Here is a 17,408-nt window from a genome sequence, read left to right as displayed (position 1 = left end):
TTCTTACACAGTACAACGTTGTTTGGCAACCAACAAATGCCTTTCGAGGAATACAAGTTCCCTTTAATTCATGAAGTTAATATAGAAATGACCTTCAAACCTATGCTGTGCATAAATGCTGGAAGTCTTATAGAACGGTTTTATCCGTGTGTCTGTAGACCAGAGCCCTGCATAGCTAGGCCCGAAGACGGCCCAGATGGATCTGTATTCTGTGTCCGGCTCGACCCGATCCGGCCTGAATCTCGAGCCGGGCAGAGAATGGGCCGGGCACAAACGGGCCGGACCCTAAATTGGCCGGGCACAAACGAGCCGGGCTCTAAACGGGCCGGGCGTAAGCAGCGTGAGAACAACCAAGTTGATAAGTCAAGTCAATCCTTCAATATGCAATGCAAAATGAGAGATGTGTCGTCATGATATTGCAATGTCTATTTGTCCTTCTCAAATGGGAAAATCGTGTGAAAAGTTACCCAAGGTTTGTTTTCTATATCCCTATACTGTCTGTCTATTTGTTATTTGTGCTTGCTCTGTCCAGCCATGTTTATTATACAATAATACAGCTCATGGACGTAAAAGTCTTATACTACACTCATTAATGCATTACGAGTAACAGAGAAGATATGTAAAACTTCTACACCGTATGTGATACTAATACTACAAATACTACTGCTAACATTATTATTACTATTACGATTACGAATGCTAGTGCTAATTCCACTATTGTTGCCACTGCTACTACTGTTACTATTACCACTACTGCTACTACTTATTACTGTACTAATACGACAGCGAATATCACTACTGCTATTACTAGTAATACGAAAACAAAACAATGCCAATGAAATATTTGAGTTTTACGTCCCACAGATATGCCGGCTAGGCTAAAGGAGACGGTGATGATGAGAAATAAATGAAATGGTGAAATTAATAAAGTGGGAGGAAACAGGAGAACGTCTAGAACCCCCACACACGGTGTTTGTCCACCACAAATTTCATTTGGCGAGACCTGGGATCGAACCAGGGACCCCATCCACCAGTGGTGAACGCTCAATCACTGAGCCACCGTTCCAGGAACACCTAATCGACCCTGGCATCTTGGTGATTTATTTCATCATTATATTTGGTTATATTTGTAGTATCATACTATGATATAAAGAATACAGGAACATGTAACATCATTTGGTATTTTTCTTGCTAATTGAACATAACTACAAATTGCACTGATCTTATGAGCACGCCAGTTCACGGTTTTGGCCTCCGTGGTCTAAAGGTAGCGTACCAAATTCTACTTAGTAGGTCAAGTACTTGACTTTGTCATACGTTCTTTAGGTAACTACGGCTCAGGCTGTATGAATGATAAAAAGGGGTGAATTGGTGGAATGAAAAAAGTGGGAGGAAGCGGGACCACCCCGGAAACTCCCATGCACACGGTATTTGTTCACCACAAAGCTCACATAGCATCTGGGTGCTAGTTCTGTACGGATCCAATAAACTACGGAATAACGTAGCAGAAACTCTCTACTCTGTAAATATATACTGCTAATATTGTAAAAGTAAAAGTAAAAGTACGTAGCTGTTTTGTCTTTCTATTAAGGTTTACGATATTTCTATCATATCTTGTCTGAGCTGCAAAAGGAGAGGTTTTATCGATTTATGGTTAGGGATTGGTCCTTTAAAACATTTAATTAAATCGAGAGGTGATACAAAGATACTATCCCCCGAAAAACGTGCATTTTCTTTTGTGACAGATGATAACACTACTTCAAGTTTCACTATTGAATTCATATAGTTTGTAAATCTTCGTTTCACACTGTGAAACGATACTCACTTCTTTTATTTTGGTATTGGTACTGGTAACTCATCTAATATATGCAACAAGTCGAAACTCTTAGTCATAGATTAAACTTGTAGCAATACACGTTGAAATCGAACTTGGCTAACTTCAGCTACTTCTGTTTTAAATAGTAATTGGTGGAAAATATTCTTGGGATGCTGAATTCTTGGAGGAACATTTCCTTACGACCCTGAGTTGATTTAAAAAAGCCGTATCTTGATATCTCCTATTGTTTTGATTCCTGGAAACAAGAATTGAAATAGGAAATGATAGTTAATTTGAACCACTTCCTGTTGATCGTAAAAAAAAAGCCGTATCCCGATATCTCCTATTGTTTTGATCTATGGAAAAAAGAATTGAAATAGGAAGTAATAGTTTATTTGAACCGCTTCCTGTTTCGGTAGGGTGTTGACAATAATTATGGTATGTTGCGTAGAGACGGTAAATCGTTTGGACAAAAATGTTTTATCTGTTACTGTTTTTGCTCTATGGCGAGGAACGTTCAAACATAATATGGCTAATTTTAACAAATTCTGCTTTGATCAAAGCTGCCACGGAGATGGTGGAGGCTATTCTTGAGACGATGAATCGATTGCAAAAAGCAACTTTTTAAATATCTTTTATTATTATATTTTTGCTCTACGGAAATCAGTATTGGAACAGGAAGTACTAGTAAATTTGAACAATTTCCAGTTTTAGTAGAGTTATATGGATAGTAACGATCTGTTTGTTGAGAGGCTGAATCTGCTGTCGTTTCCATTCTATTGCGATAAACGTTGAAACCGTTATTGAAACCAGAAGTTATAACAAATTCTAACTACAGCCAAATTTAGTATTGCATGTATTTGTCTTTAAACTCTAAATCGTTTGCAGAAACCACTTCTCATTATCCGTTATCATTTTCTTTATATAACGACAAACGTTGAAATCGGAAATGGCTAATATGAAGCAATTCCGGTTTGAGTAGAAGGTTAACGGAGGAAATAAAATATATTCTTTGGATACTGAATTAATTGCAAAAGACCACATCTTGAAGCATTTACTATTTCTATTAGGCGGAAATTGAAAATTGAAACCGGAAGTAATAGTAAATTTCAACCATTTATAATTTCTGTAGAATATTTTGTGTACCCATGATGTTGTCTCTAGATGGTAACTCGTTTCCAAAAATCAGTTCTCCCTATGTTACCGTTTTATGCTATGACGATAAAAGTTGAAACTGTTGTTGAAACCGGAAGTAATAATAAATTAAAACCATTTTCAATTTTAGTAGAGATTGTGAATGACCATGATATGTTGCCTATACATGCGCAATCGTTTACAAAAAAAAAAAAAAAAAAAAGTTTTCATGTATATTACCGTTTTCATCTATGGGTTAAATGTTAGAACCGGAAATTGTTAATGTGAACCACTTTTGGGTTCAATATAGAGTTAACGGATGAAATGGAACCTATTCTATTCATTGGATAAAGAGTCAATAGCAGAAAACCATTTCTCTTTATCACTTTCTGTCTTTGCTCTGCTGTATGTCAACAGACACACGGATGAAACCACTCTATAATATTTCCGACTTTTATGCACAGCACAGTTTGGAAGTTTAAAATATGTCTTTGGTTCCATAAATATTATTAACACTAACATATCAGTGATACTCTTGTGTATGATTCAAAAAGTTAGCCGTGAAATTTAATCTAGATTGGAAGTAGTTGTGGAAAGGCCTCTTGCTATAACAGATTTGTGGGTGTTCAGATAAAACCAACATAATTTTTCTATTTCACATCGGGTGAGTAATGCATAGGTCATTTCTACTGTATATTAACTTCACGGACCAAAGCGACTTGTGACTTCATGAGAAACCATTTGTTAGTTCTTCAAGGTCAATAACAACAAAACTGCTAATAATAGGACTACACGCGACCCATTACTTCGATAGAAGAGGCAGATCAATAGACGTGTTTTCGTATAAAAGAAGCCCTCCGGCACTTAGGCTGGGTGGAAGCAATAACATTCTATGCGAAAGAACGCTGTTTGTTCTATCTGTTCGAGTTTGCTTGTGTGTCTGTCTGTGTGCGGCCTGGGGATCAGACGAGTTGACAAAAAGTTACTAAATTTTAATAACGGATACTTTTGTCCAGGCCCCAGACCAAGACCAAGTGGTTTTTATTTTTAAAAAAATTCGAACCAGGGGTCTCAGGGGAGGGGGACGTTTACCGAGACATGTAATAATATTAGAAAATGGCCGATATTTGTGTCGAATTCATAGTTTTCACGGTCACTGAGATCAATGGCGACACTTCAATTAGCGATGACTTTCAAAATCAGCTACTATTGCGTGCGGGCCGGGGTCACCGGGAGGGGGGAGATGTGCCGAAACACGTAAAAATAATCCAAAATGACCTATATTAGTATAAAATTTTTAGTTTTCACGGTCGCTGAGATGAATGGTGATTCTTCCAGAGGCGTTGACTTGTAAATACAGCTCCCATCGCTTGGGAGCCAGAGGCGTTCTTTTTAAATTTTGAACCAGGAGGTCTCAAGGGGCGTTCCCGCGATATGTAAAAGTAGTAGAAAATTACCGATATATTTTCGTTTCGTTGTTCAGTTTGTTTACATAGATATTTTATCTGGCCAATGCGAAAAGTGGTTATTTTAAGCTAGTTATTATTAAATGCAAGAAATAAATTATTAATAATATACAGGGTGGCCCAAAAGTACGTATACAGTACCGTACTGATCAGCTCATTGCATTTTATATAATTTCTTATTTTTATCCATCAGGTAGACTTAGTTTCTTTATTATTTGTTCTTAATATGTTTTTACTTACATCTTAAGCTCAGAAGAGCCGAAGCAAATAAACTCATAAACTAGAATGTTATAGTTGATCAATACAGAGGTGTATGCCTACGTTTGGACTACGTGAACAGATAGGAGTGCATTTTGAAAGAAAGAAACGAAAGTGTAAACGTACATAACCGTATTTGACTTTACATAATCTATCCTAAACCGCGGTCACTAATCTAAGATAATGTAGGAAAAAATGCAAGAAAGTGATTAATAATAATAATAAATATGAACATATAAAAATATATTTTGAAAGAAAAAAGTACCCCAGACAGAACTTGTTTACTCCAGACGCCGAAGCGTTAACCAGAGTTGGAGTGGGTCAGTGGGTCGGTGGGTAAAGTGGGTCGAGTTTTCTGAGTAGGACATGGGTCAACAGCATGTACCCACCACCCACCGTGACCCACTGCGACCCATCACCCACCATGACCCACTCTGCTCACTGCATTCTAAACAGCATTTGGTGAACGGCATATTTTTTTTTACCCTCGACTCTAGCCATAGAAACTAAAAACTAAAAAGAAGAAGAACATTGAAGAAGCAGTTAGAGTTAAATTTATATCATGCAGTCAAGGTGGTTCATATTAAGGACTGCCTAATATCAATATTAGGCAGCCAACTAATTTCGATCGTTTTCGATTATTTTTAGAAATCAATCCTATATATAGAAAATGCCCCCCCCTAACAAAAGGGAGTTTTCAAAAAATGATATTGAGCTTAGGGCCTAACTATGTATATGCCAAATGTCATTTCAGTTTACGTTGCAATTTGACCATGATGATCACACATACATAGTTATATTCAATTTTTATATAATAATTCATACATTATAGGTGATTCAAAAAAATTCCAGTAGTTAGCTCCTCTAAAAACTGTTAGGCTGTGTCTGAAAACTCAAGAAGTAAGTCCTATTGCTATTATTACAATTGCAAATATGATCAATTTCCTGAAGTTCTGCAAGAGCGCCTGAAGTTCTTTCTTCATTAGAAACAAATGAAAATAGAAGAAAAAAGAAGGCCTTGAAAGTAAAACGTAGACAAATTCACCAGTGCTCAGAAGAAGCTGTCTACAATGCACTGAGCAGAATGGGTTGGTGAGTCAGAGTGGTTCGGTGGGTCAGCGTGGGTCAGAATGGAATGTTGGGTCAAAGTGGGTCACTGTGGGTTGTGTGTCGCAGTGAGTCATATTCTGTTGACCCACAACCCACTTAAAAATCTTAATCCAATTGACCCACTGACACACTCCATCATTTCAGTGATTTTTACCTAAATCCAGAACATCAACATTTTCGATTACTTTCCAAAATTTGCCCTGTAGTGGTGAAACGGTCAGTGATTAGTGGTTGTGCCTATTAAATCCTTTTCCCAGAATCACAATATCTACAACATATCACAGTTTCAGTCATTTTTACGGAAGTCCAGAACATCACCATATACTGTTACTTTTAAAAAGTGGCCTCGTAGTGGCCAAACGGTCAGTAATTATTGGTTGTGCCCATTAGGACATTTTCTCAGAATCACAATATCTATAAGATATCACAGTTTCAGTCATTTTACCTAAATCCAGGACATCACCATTTTAGCTTACTTTCAAAAAAGTGGTCTCGTAGTGTCCAAACAGCTAGAGATTATTGGCTGTGCCCATTAAGACTTTCTCTCAGAATCACAATATCTACAACATATCAAAGTTTCAGTCATTTTTACCGAAATCCAGGCCATCAATATCTTCAGTTTTTTCAAGAAAGCGGCCTGGTTGTGGCCAATGGTCAGTAATTAGTGTTTGTGCCTATTAAGACCTTCCCTCAGAATCAGCAATCTACAAAATATCAAAGTTTCAGTCAATTTTACCGAAATCCAGAACATCAACACTTTCAGTTACTTTCAAGAAACTAGCCGGGTGTGTACCCATTAAGACATTTTCTCGGAATCAAAATCTGCAACATATCACAGCTTCAGTCATTTCTATCGAAATCCAGAACATCACCATGTTCCGTTACTTTCAACAAAGTGGCCCGGTAGTGGCCAAACGGTCAGTAATTATTGGTTATGCCCATTAGGACATTTTCTCGGAATAACAATATCTCCAACATATCACAGTTTCAGTTATTTTTAGCGAAATCCAGAAAATCAACATTTTCGATTACTTTCCAAAAAGTTGTCCTGTAGTGGCCAAACGGTCAGTGATTAGTAGTTGTGTCCTTTTCTCAGAATCAAAAGATCTACAACATATCACAGTTTCAGTAATTTTTACCGAAATCCAGAACATCACCATCTTCGGTTGCTTTCAAAAAAGTGGCCTGGTTGTGGCCAAAGGTCAGTGATTAGTTTATGTGCCTATGGAGACCTTACAAGATCTACAATATATCACATTTCATTCATTTGTACCTAAATTCAGAACATCAACATGTTCCGTTACTTTAATAAAACGTGGCCCTGTAATGGCCAAACGGTCAGTGATTAGTGTCTATGCCCATTCAGACCTTTTCTCGGAATCACAAGATCTACAACATATCACAATTTCAGTCATTTCTATCGAAATCCAGAACATCACCATATTCAGTTACTTTCAAGAAATTGGCCCTTGTAGTATCGAAACGATCAGTTATTAGTGGCTGTGCCTATGAAATCCTTTTCTCAGAATCACAAGATCTACAACATATCACAGTTTCAGTAATTTTTACCGAAATCCAGAACATCAACATTTTCGATTACTTTCCAAAAAGTGACCCTGTATTGGCCAAACGGTTAGTGATTAGGTGTCGCACTCTTTTCTCAGAATTACAAGATCTACAACATATCACAGTTTCAGTCATTTTTACCGAAATCCAGAATATCACCATCTTCGGTTACTTTCAAAAAGGTGGTCTCGTACTGTCCAAACAGCCAGTGATTATTGGCTGTCCATATTAAGACTTTTTCTCAGAATCACAGTATCTACAACATATCACAGTTTCATTCATTTTTAACGAAATCCAAACCATCAACATTTTCGGTTACTTTCAAGAAAGTGGCCTGTAATGGCCAAACGAAAAGTGAGTAGTATGTGTGCCCATTGAGACCTTTTCTCGGAATCACAAGATCTACACAATATCACAGTTTCAGTCATTTCTATCGAAATCCAGAATATCACCATGTTCCGTTACTTTCAACAAAGTTGCTCGGTAGTGGCCAAACGGTCAGTAATTATTGGCTGTGCCCATTAGGACATTATCTCGGAATAACAATATTTACAACATCTCAAAGTTTCAGTCATATTTAGCGAAATCCAGAAAATCAACATTTTCGATTACTTTCCTAAAAGTGGCCCTGTAGTGGCCAAACGCTTAGTGATTAGTGGTTCTGTCCTTTTCTTAGAATCACAAGATCTACAACATATCACAGTTTCAGCCATTTTTACCAAAATCCAGAACATCACCATCTTCGGTTACTTTCAAGAAAGTGGCCTGGTTGTTGCCAAAGGTCAGTGATTAGTTTGTGTGCCCATGGAGACCTTTTCGTGGAATCGCAAGATCTACAACATATCACAGTTTCAGTCATTTTTACCGAAATCCAGAACATCACCATGTTCCGTTACTTTCAAGAAAGTGGCCTGGTAGTGGCCAAACGCTCAGTAATTATTGGTTGTGCCCATTAGGACATTTTCTCAGAATCACAATATCTACAACATATCGCAGTTTCAGTCATTTTTACCGAAATCCAGAACATCAACATTTTCGATTACTTTCCAAAAAGTGGCCCTGTAGTGGCCAAACGGTCAGTGATTAATAGTTGTTCCCTTTTTTCAGAATCAAAAGATCTACAACATATCACAGTTTCAGTAATTTTTACCGAAATCCAGAACATCACCATCTTCGGTTACTTTCAAGAAAGTGGCCTGGTTGTGGCCAAACGATCAGTGATTATTGGGTGTGCTATTTGAGACCTTTTCTCGGAAGCACAATATTTACAAGATATCACAGTTTCAGTCATTTTTACCTAAATCCAGAACATCACCATGTACCGTTACTTTTAAAAAGTGGCCTCGTAGTGGCCAAACTGTCAGTAATTATTGGTTGTGCCCATTAGGACATTTTCTCAGAATCACAATATCTACAAGATATCACAGTTTCAGTCATTTTTACCTAAATCCAGAACATCATCATTTTCGCTTACTTTCAAAAAAGTGGCCTCGTAGTGTCCAAACGGCCAGTGATTATTGGCTGTGCCCATTACGAATTTTTGTCATAATCACAATGTCTACAACATATCACAGTTTCAGTTATTTTTACCGAAATCCAGGCCATCAATAATTTCGGTTACTTTCAAGAAAGTGGCCTCGTTGCGGCCAAAAAGTCATTGATTAGTGTTTGTGCCTATTAAGACCTTTTCCCAGAATCTCAATATCTACAACATATCACAGTTTTAGTCATTTTTACCGAAGTCAAGAACATCGCCATCTTCGGTTACTTTCAAAACAGTGGCCTCGTAGTGGCCAGACGATGAGTGATTAGTGGTTGTGCTCATTAAGACCTTTTCTCAGAATCACAATGTCTACAACATATCACAGTTTCAGTTATTTTTACCGAAATCCAGGCCATCAATAATTTCGGTTACTTTCAAGAAAGTGGCCTCGTTGCGGCCAAAAAGTCATTGATTAGTGTCTGTGCCTATTAAGACCTTTTCCCAGAATCTCAATATCTACATCATATCACAGTTTTAGTCATTTTTACCGAAGTCAAGAACATCGCCATCTTCGGTTACTTTCAAAACAGTGGCCTCGTAGTGGCCAAACGATCAGTGATTAATGGTTGTGCTTATTAAGACCTTTTCCCAGAATCACAATATCTACAACATATTACCGTTTCAAGCAATTGCTATGAAATCCAAAATAACGTTAAATTCTGCTGTTGGCAAAAATGTGGCTCTGTAGTTACCAAACGGTCAGTGATTGGTGGTTGTGCTTATTGAGACTTTTTCTCAGGATCACAACATCTACAACACATCACAGTTTTACTGATTTTCATTGAAATCCAGAATATCACCATGTTTCTCTGTTTTCAAAAAAGTGGCCCTGTAGTGGCCAAATATCAGTGATTAGTGTTTTTGCCTATTAAGACCTTTTCCCAGAATCTCAATATCTACAACATCACGGTTTTATTCATTTTGCGCAAAATCTCGAATGTGTTTTCTTCGGCTTTTTTTAAAGAAAGTGGTCTCGTGGTGGACAAACGGCCAACGATTTTTGGTTGTGCCCATTGAGACTTTTTCTCAGGAAAATCACATCTACAACATAACACGATTCCAAGCAATTGCACCGAAATCCAATTTCCATAAAGATTGTTCGGGGTCCTTTCTCATTTCGAAGGAGCATTGCCTCTGCAAAACTTCTCTGTGAAAAACTTCAAAAACCCGTATTTTGTACTTTGAAGTCATCTTTGCATCGACAGAGTTTCGTTTCTTTAATTTGGTCCTTTTAAATCAAAGGTACCCTTTTTTTAAAAGGGACCCTTTGCCTCCTTTAACCTGTTCTCCGAAAGAAACAAAAAAAAAAAAAACATGTCTGCATTTGTTTTCGGTCTAGTATATAGGTGCCAAGTTTGAAGAAAATCAGATGAAGAGAAATCCTTGTGAAGTTATCTCCTTTATACTTTCACTTTTTGGACTTGACAGGTCGTTTGCTCCGAAGTCTTCAATTTCTTTATTACCTCAAATTGCATTGTAAATAAATGCACTTGCAAATTTGCTGTAATTTCTTATTATATACTGTAATTTCTTATCCGATACAATTTTCTGTTCCCGAAAAACAAGAAAGCACCCGTCAAAAGCAATTCTTCGAACTTTCTCCTAGAATTTATCATAAGAAAGTTTTTGTTCCTCTCTCTCTCAGAGATTTGCATCGCTTTTGACCTTTAGAGCCACTCATTGACAAAAGGTACTCACATGACCGCTATATGCAGACATGCTCTTAGGTACGGTCAGAGATTGTAAAAGTAGACGATTTTTAATAATAATAATAATAATAATAATGATTATTATTATTGTTATTATTATTATTATTATTATTATTACTATTATTATTATTATAACAATTAGGTTTACAACTAGGGTCCCATCTCTTTATCTTGTATGAGAGGCCCGCTAGTCAGCTAAGCCATTGGTGTTCCTTATTCTGTGTTTCTCTCTCTTTCTGTGTCGTGTGGATGCTTGTTTTGGGGTTGTTAGGCTTTTATATTAAACCTTTACATTATATAATCTTTTTCTTTTTTACGAGATTTTCTTTTGGTAAAAGGAAAGAAGCTGCTTTCCTCTTATGTCTGTTTCTTACCATTCACCTTGTTTGAACTGCTTAGGTAAGATGATTTTGTAACTTTTACGTCATCCATTGCCATCACGATAATAAAATGTTAAGTCTTAACAATTTTTTTAATTCTATTATTTGCAGTTTGCCACACTGATATACTTGTAACAAAATTGAGGTTTGGTCCAACGCCTTTCGAAAGTGCAACCAACCCAACCGCTGAGCTTTTTGGGTTGCCTGCTATTGCAGGAAAGGGAGAATTGCAGGTGGTAATGCACTTTTGGAGTCGTGTATACATATCATATGCTACGCTAAAACCAATACATGAAATTCTTTTTTTTTTTTTTTTCATGCAAGAATTAATTCAACTCTAAATCGTGAAGCACTGGTCTTGCGTTTAGTGTACAGGTTCGATTCTCGATGAGAAAGCATTGAATATTTTAAGACATTAAGTATGCTCTTCGTTATTCAATACATAACGAAAAGACGAAAATCAATCAATCAATTGGGAAGCTTCGAACGTGATAACTGGAAGGACTCTCATCAAGATCCGGTAGCCGGCCAAGAGTATGAGCATAGTAACAACGTTCGCTTGCGTTCTTCGCAGGAGGGAGTGAAGTGGAGGGGTTTGGGGAGTTCAAATCCATAACGAAAAGACAAAAATCAATCAATCAATTGGGAAGCTTCGATCATGATAACTAATAGAACTCTCATCCGTCCAAGAGCATTTAGCTATTCAATACATAACGAAAAGCAAAAATCAATCAATCAATCAATTGGGAAGCTTCGCCGTCCAAGAGTATGAGCATAGTAACAACGTTCCCTTACGTTCTTCGCAGGACAGAGTGGAGGGGGTTTGGGGGTTCAAATTCATAACGAAAAGACAAAAATCAATCAATCAATCAATTGGGAAGCTTCGATCATGATAACTGATAGGACTCTGATCCGTCCAACAGTATGAGCATCCAAGACGATGAAGGCATCCAAGACTATAGACTGTTCTCACAACAACATTTTCCCACGCGCTTCTGTACTACCCATAAAAGGCTATGAACATAGCAACCAAAAGCTTGTCGAAACTTGCCTCCAAATTTCAGGAAATGACACCGAATTCTAGGAAAACAAGATAATTTTTTGCTGACTCGGCCATCCGAAGTAGACTCGGCCATCTGAAGTAGGGTATATCTACTATAGCAACAATACTAGCGGCTGCAATGGCATATGCTTCAAGTATATGAATCGAAAGAACCTTTCAAAATAAAACCCACAAAAATAGAATATTAGACCACAAAGGAACTTATTAATTAGGCTAAGTGGAGCATTTTCAACTACATCTCATAGTGCATTATGTATAACATTAGGAACGAAACCCATGAATTATGTAGCTTAACAACGGCCAGTAAATTATTGGTTAAGAAATGAAAATAATGAGAAAATTAGATAAATGTTTGACAAAGAATTAAAAGACAAAAATGACATAAATAGCCACATTATACAGACTGGAATAATGAATGGCAAAAATACGACGGAGCACACAGGGTGCATCAAAATTTTCCAAATGTAGATCATAAATTACAGATAGGACATTAAAACCCAAACATCGGAAATATTCATTTCTTAACAGGACACGGACCTTTCGATGAATTTCTTCACAAAATAAATGCAAGACAAACTCCAAATTGTGTCTGCATAATGTGATGCTCAATACTGAATGATACTCTGAGATTAACAGAAAATCTACGAGGTCAACCTCTACAGGAAATTTTAGTCTAATAAACAAAGAAGATTGTGAGAAACTAAGGAAACTTAATTACAAATGAATATTCAGAACTAAGGAAACAAACCTTCATAAGAAGATGAGAATGAGTGGAAAGTGTGAAAGAAGAAGGGAATGGGTGAGGTGTTCTCGGATCGGGGAAAAGACTCCAGGATGGGAAACACTGGAAAACCGTGTATTCCACCGGGAACAGGAATGTGTGACTAGCACCTCCAGCTTAGGGACTGGATAGGAATTACGGTGCGATATGAAGAGGGAGATGGGTGAATGAATGTTCTTGTGGTGGCGGGTTCTTGGAAGGGAAGGAAAGTGGAAATAGGGGGCTACCGCTCCGGCGTTGAGTAAAATTGGTGAAGATGTTTTTGAGATACAATGAACAGGGGTTTACACTAAGTGCTCCGAGTGAACTCCGGACCCAGTCCATTCGGAACCGATGACAACACTCAAGAACACTTTGCAAGCAGTAGAAACATTTATGATAACGCCAGTAATAAGCAGAGAAAATATTAATTTAATAAACAAAACAGGTGACAAACCAGTAAGAACAACACTAAAACAGGAGAGAAAACCTGAGTGAAATTAAGTACAATATACAGGGAAAACCAAGAAATGAAAGTGGAATAGATTAGTGAATTTAGTGTTGAAAGCATTAGTGAAAGTAATAGTACTAGTAGAAAGTATTATTTCCAAAGTATTAGTGATAGTGAAAAGTGTAAGTGTAAGTTAAAGTATTAGCGGAAATAGTGTATTAGTGAAATTATAGTATTAGTGTTAATGACAAACTTTTTCAGGTGAAAAACCAAGGAGTGCATAAAATACCGCACGGAAGAGAAACAAAAAAGGCACACAGAGGAAAACTATAAACATACAGGAAAACCCAACATAAGCAGAGAGAAGAAAAGGAGAAGATGCCGAAAAGACGATTACGCACCGACTTAGAAATGAAACAAACAAAACACACACAAAAATATACACTAAACATAAGACATAATTTAGAGTTAAGCTCTTGTAGATTTTTGCTAGTTTATTTTTATTTTGTTTCTTTATTTTCTGTTTAGTTTTGTTGTTAATTTCCCTTCTTGTGATTTCAGCACCTTCCATTCCAATTCCTTTTCCTTTCTCCTTTTCTCCTTTATTTTTTCAATGTTTCAAATAAAGAAAAAAAAATATACAACTATGAACCATTCGCAATGACGATAGCTCGTTGGCTTTTGAATGTTCAAGGTAACCGACTGAAAATACGGTACACGCTGTTGATCGAATGAAAAAAAAAAAATACTCATTATCTACGGTGGATATTGATTTGTACGTGATAAGCAAATGCAAGACCAAGACTAAGACCCAGGTGGGACATTGGTTGAGGAGGAACTGTATTAAAGGGAACGTGCCCAGGGTATGGTGGAAGGAAAGGGAGGGGGCGAAGAAGACTAGTTGATGGAAGGTATTAAAGCAGAAAATTGGTATGTCATGACGAAGAGACTAGGTGAGGGCCACCGTATATCGAAGCTTCTCTGTTGCAACAAGTGACGTGCCAATAATGACAGAATAGTTATTACAGTGAAACCTCTACTAACGGACACCTCTGTAAAGCGGACACCTCCCGTAACGGACATATTTTGTAATTCCCGAACACTGTAATAGGTAAAAACATATTGACAAACCTCTCTAAAGCGGACACTCTCTAGTACGGACACGGACAGTCTTTTGTGTCTTTTATAGGTATTATTTACCTCCGTATTACGGACACTTTCTCTAGAAACAAGTTGAAAAGTTCAGTAAAAATACATTTTTAGTAATTCATACATGCATTATGACAGCCCTTTGCCTTCTCAACTGTCTGCTTGCAATCCAGACGAAGCGTCTCTGTATAACAACACTCTCACGTCTTTTGCTTGAATCCCACTCCCACCCAAGCTGTTTTAGACACAAAAGTGATTGACAATTGTCCACCGTTTGGAATGACATGTTATTCTACTGTCCCGCTGGAATCTCTAACCAAGCAAAAGACAAGTTTGGTATTTTTTGCACGCAGGCACGCATATTGTCCCAAAAAAGACACTACTGGACTGTAATTAACCACAAATACTGAAAACGTAGTAAAGTGATAAGTGTACAGTGCAGAGAACTATAACATCTTATTTCCATGTTATCCCTCAAACATAGAGTATTGGACGGCGGAGGATAATGCCGGTACAGTAACATTTTGACAACTTTCGTAAATATATGATTCTTGCAAATTGTTTCGAATTGCATATTACCTTGTTTACTCATTTACGTAAGAAAATATTGAAACCTCCCTAAGGCGGACACCTCTCTATAGCGGACAATTTTTTATTCCCCACGGCTGTCCGCTTTAGAGAGATTTCACTGTATTATGATATGTTTAGCAATATTGACAACAAAGAGAGAGACAAAATTAAACTAATGATTATAATTAAACCTCTTAGTATTTTAGAACAGTTTGAATTAAAACTGAATACGACTCAATTGTCTATGTTTCTTGTGTAAACTAAACTTATACAAATGCTTTTGACCTATGTTAGAAATACAAAATAATGGCATCAAACTGCAAGTTACTTGAAATAACACTCCCATTTCTGAATATATATGATTTATTGTTGTATAATGTTATATCGCTCAATCCTCGATGTGCCGTATAACTAAGGAGGCTAAAAGTTATATCGATAATCAATTATTCAACGTATAATTTTCCGCCCATGAAATCAAACTTGTAGTTACATGCACTTACTTTTTGTCAATGTAATGAAAACGTAATGAGCGAAGACTCGTGCGCACGTATTTCGATATTTATTTTATCAGCACACATTAAAAATTTCCAATGGATGCTTAAGTCTCGGGAACATGTATGGTGTACGGCATTACCGATGATCAATACTACATTTCTCCTTAGTTTTGTAAGAACATCACTATGTCTTGAAATGAAATGGAATATCTAGTTTAGCGTTCCAAGATCATGCACCGAGAATAAGGAAGACGCGGTGATGATGAGAAGTGAATGAAACTATGTATGCAACAAGCTTTGATTAAAATGACACTTGTGTGGTCTGAAAACGAGTAATAACTACAGAAAACGCGAACAACCGATTCAGAAAACGACATACTGGAGTTATATGTTATAGGAACAGATCAACTCACCCAGATTGCATAAACTACTTGGAACACATTCACTCCAACGGCATTTTTACTGAAGCCAAGAAATTCAAGTGAAAGATGTAAAGATTTTTTACACTTCCTTTTCGCATTATATAAAAAAGTCAAATAGTACCGGTACCCATGCAAGATTCTTGTGCAAGAGTCTTGGTCTTGGTTTTGCAGGTATGATCTTGGTCTTGGCCTTGCATCGGGATTCTTGTCTTGTTCTTGGTCTTGCATGCAAGACTCGCGCGCTCGTCACTAATTAATATTCAGAAAAATGAACAAGATTCATCACTGTTCTTCCTCAATATCAGGTTTCGTGCGTGCGCCATCTATTCATCCTGGAAAGAGAACAGTAAACTGTGATATAATTAAATATTCAATTCCCAACAGGTGTGTTAGAACCTACCTTCCAACAGAACGAACAGCAAAGGGGACTTAATAAATATTAACTCCAAGTACCTGGAAATGGTCGAAGTGGAACGGTACCTGTTCTAGTACCGTTATTCCCTCCGGCTTGTGTGTCTCCAGAAGCCGGTTCCGTTGTATTACCTCCTGCAGCCTTGGCACCGCCAGATGGTGGGTTCGCTTCTCCGCCACTGGGTTTGTTTCCGGATTTTGCTCCTTCCTTCTTTTCATCTGACTTTTCTTGGCCTTGATCGCCAGCCTTCTTGCCATCCCCGGTAACGTTTCCTCCGGAACGCACACTTCCGGGCGGAGACGCAAGTCCTGGCATAGCTGTAAAATAATAATAATAAATAAATAAAATAAAATAAAAAATAACCATAAATAACTTATTATTTGAAGCTAATATCAAAATATATGTCGTTAAGAAAACAGAATTAAGAACACAGAGTTAAGAAAATAGTTATACTTCATAATCTTTAGTATGGTTTCTCTCTCTAAATTCAAAGTGGTTGTTTGATAATTCAGAAATCCCATTTGAGCGTTTGGGATTGGAGCGTTGGCCATCTTCACTGTTTTCAGTTGTTCTCTTAGATATGCTAGAAAGAAAAATGACGCGGTATCTTTAACAGCAGTGCATTCCTAATATATATTAGGACTACACTCACGAAAATAAATTAGTGCAGATATGTATATAACAGGTTAAAATTGTTGAAAATAGATGCATCAATTCAATATTCCCGACGCTTCTTTAACGCTGGATACGAACCCTTGAAATCTGCGAACGGGATCTACTCGAAGTACTGTGTGGAAGCTGCGTCCTTTTCTGTGTCTCATAATTTTGTTCTTTTAGGCTCTGTTTTATCAGAGATTGGGTGGGGCCAGTCCTGGACTACAGAGATGCTGAAGCACCACCGCCATATTGTATTTCACCACAAGCTCATAACTGATTACCACATTGTCCAAAGGATTAGGTTCATACTCCATAATATCAAAAACTTCGTGACAAATTGGCGCAAGTTGGCAACATTTCGGACACATTTTTCTCATCTGCAAATTTTCTGACTTGATTCCTGACGGCACCACAACACAACTTCTCACTCTGGGCGCGATCCACACAC

The 17,408-nt window shown here is 37.3% G+C and overlaps 1 protein-coding gene across 1 annotated transcript in view; it reads right to left on the bottom strand.

Annotated features, from left to right (window-relative positions):
* Nucleotides 1–17,408, bottom strand: part of LOC145683726 (uncharacterized) — a 211,046-nt gene that overhangs the window by 50,546 nt on the left and 143,092 nt on the right. The window contains exon 20 of the mRNA XM_081755197.1: nucleotides 16,345–16,620. Coding sequence (XP_081611323.1) covers nucleotides 16,345–16,620 — 276 coding nt within the window. The remainder of the gene's footprint in view (nucleotides 1–16,344; nucleotides 16,621–17,408) is intronic.

Source organism: Thermobia domestica, chromosome 4 (assembly GCF_964235325.1).
Source record: "Thermobia domestica chromosome 4, izTheDome1.hap1.1, whole genome shotgun sequence".
Taxonomy (NCBI): Eukaryota; Metazoa; Arthropoda; class Insecta; order Zygentoma; family Lepismatidae; genus Thermobia; species Thermobia domestica.
The sequence above is the reverse complement of the archived record's forward strand: the minus strand, read 5'-3'. Positions and strand labels throughout refer to the sequence as shown.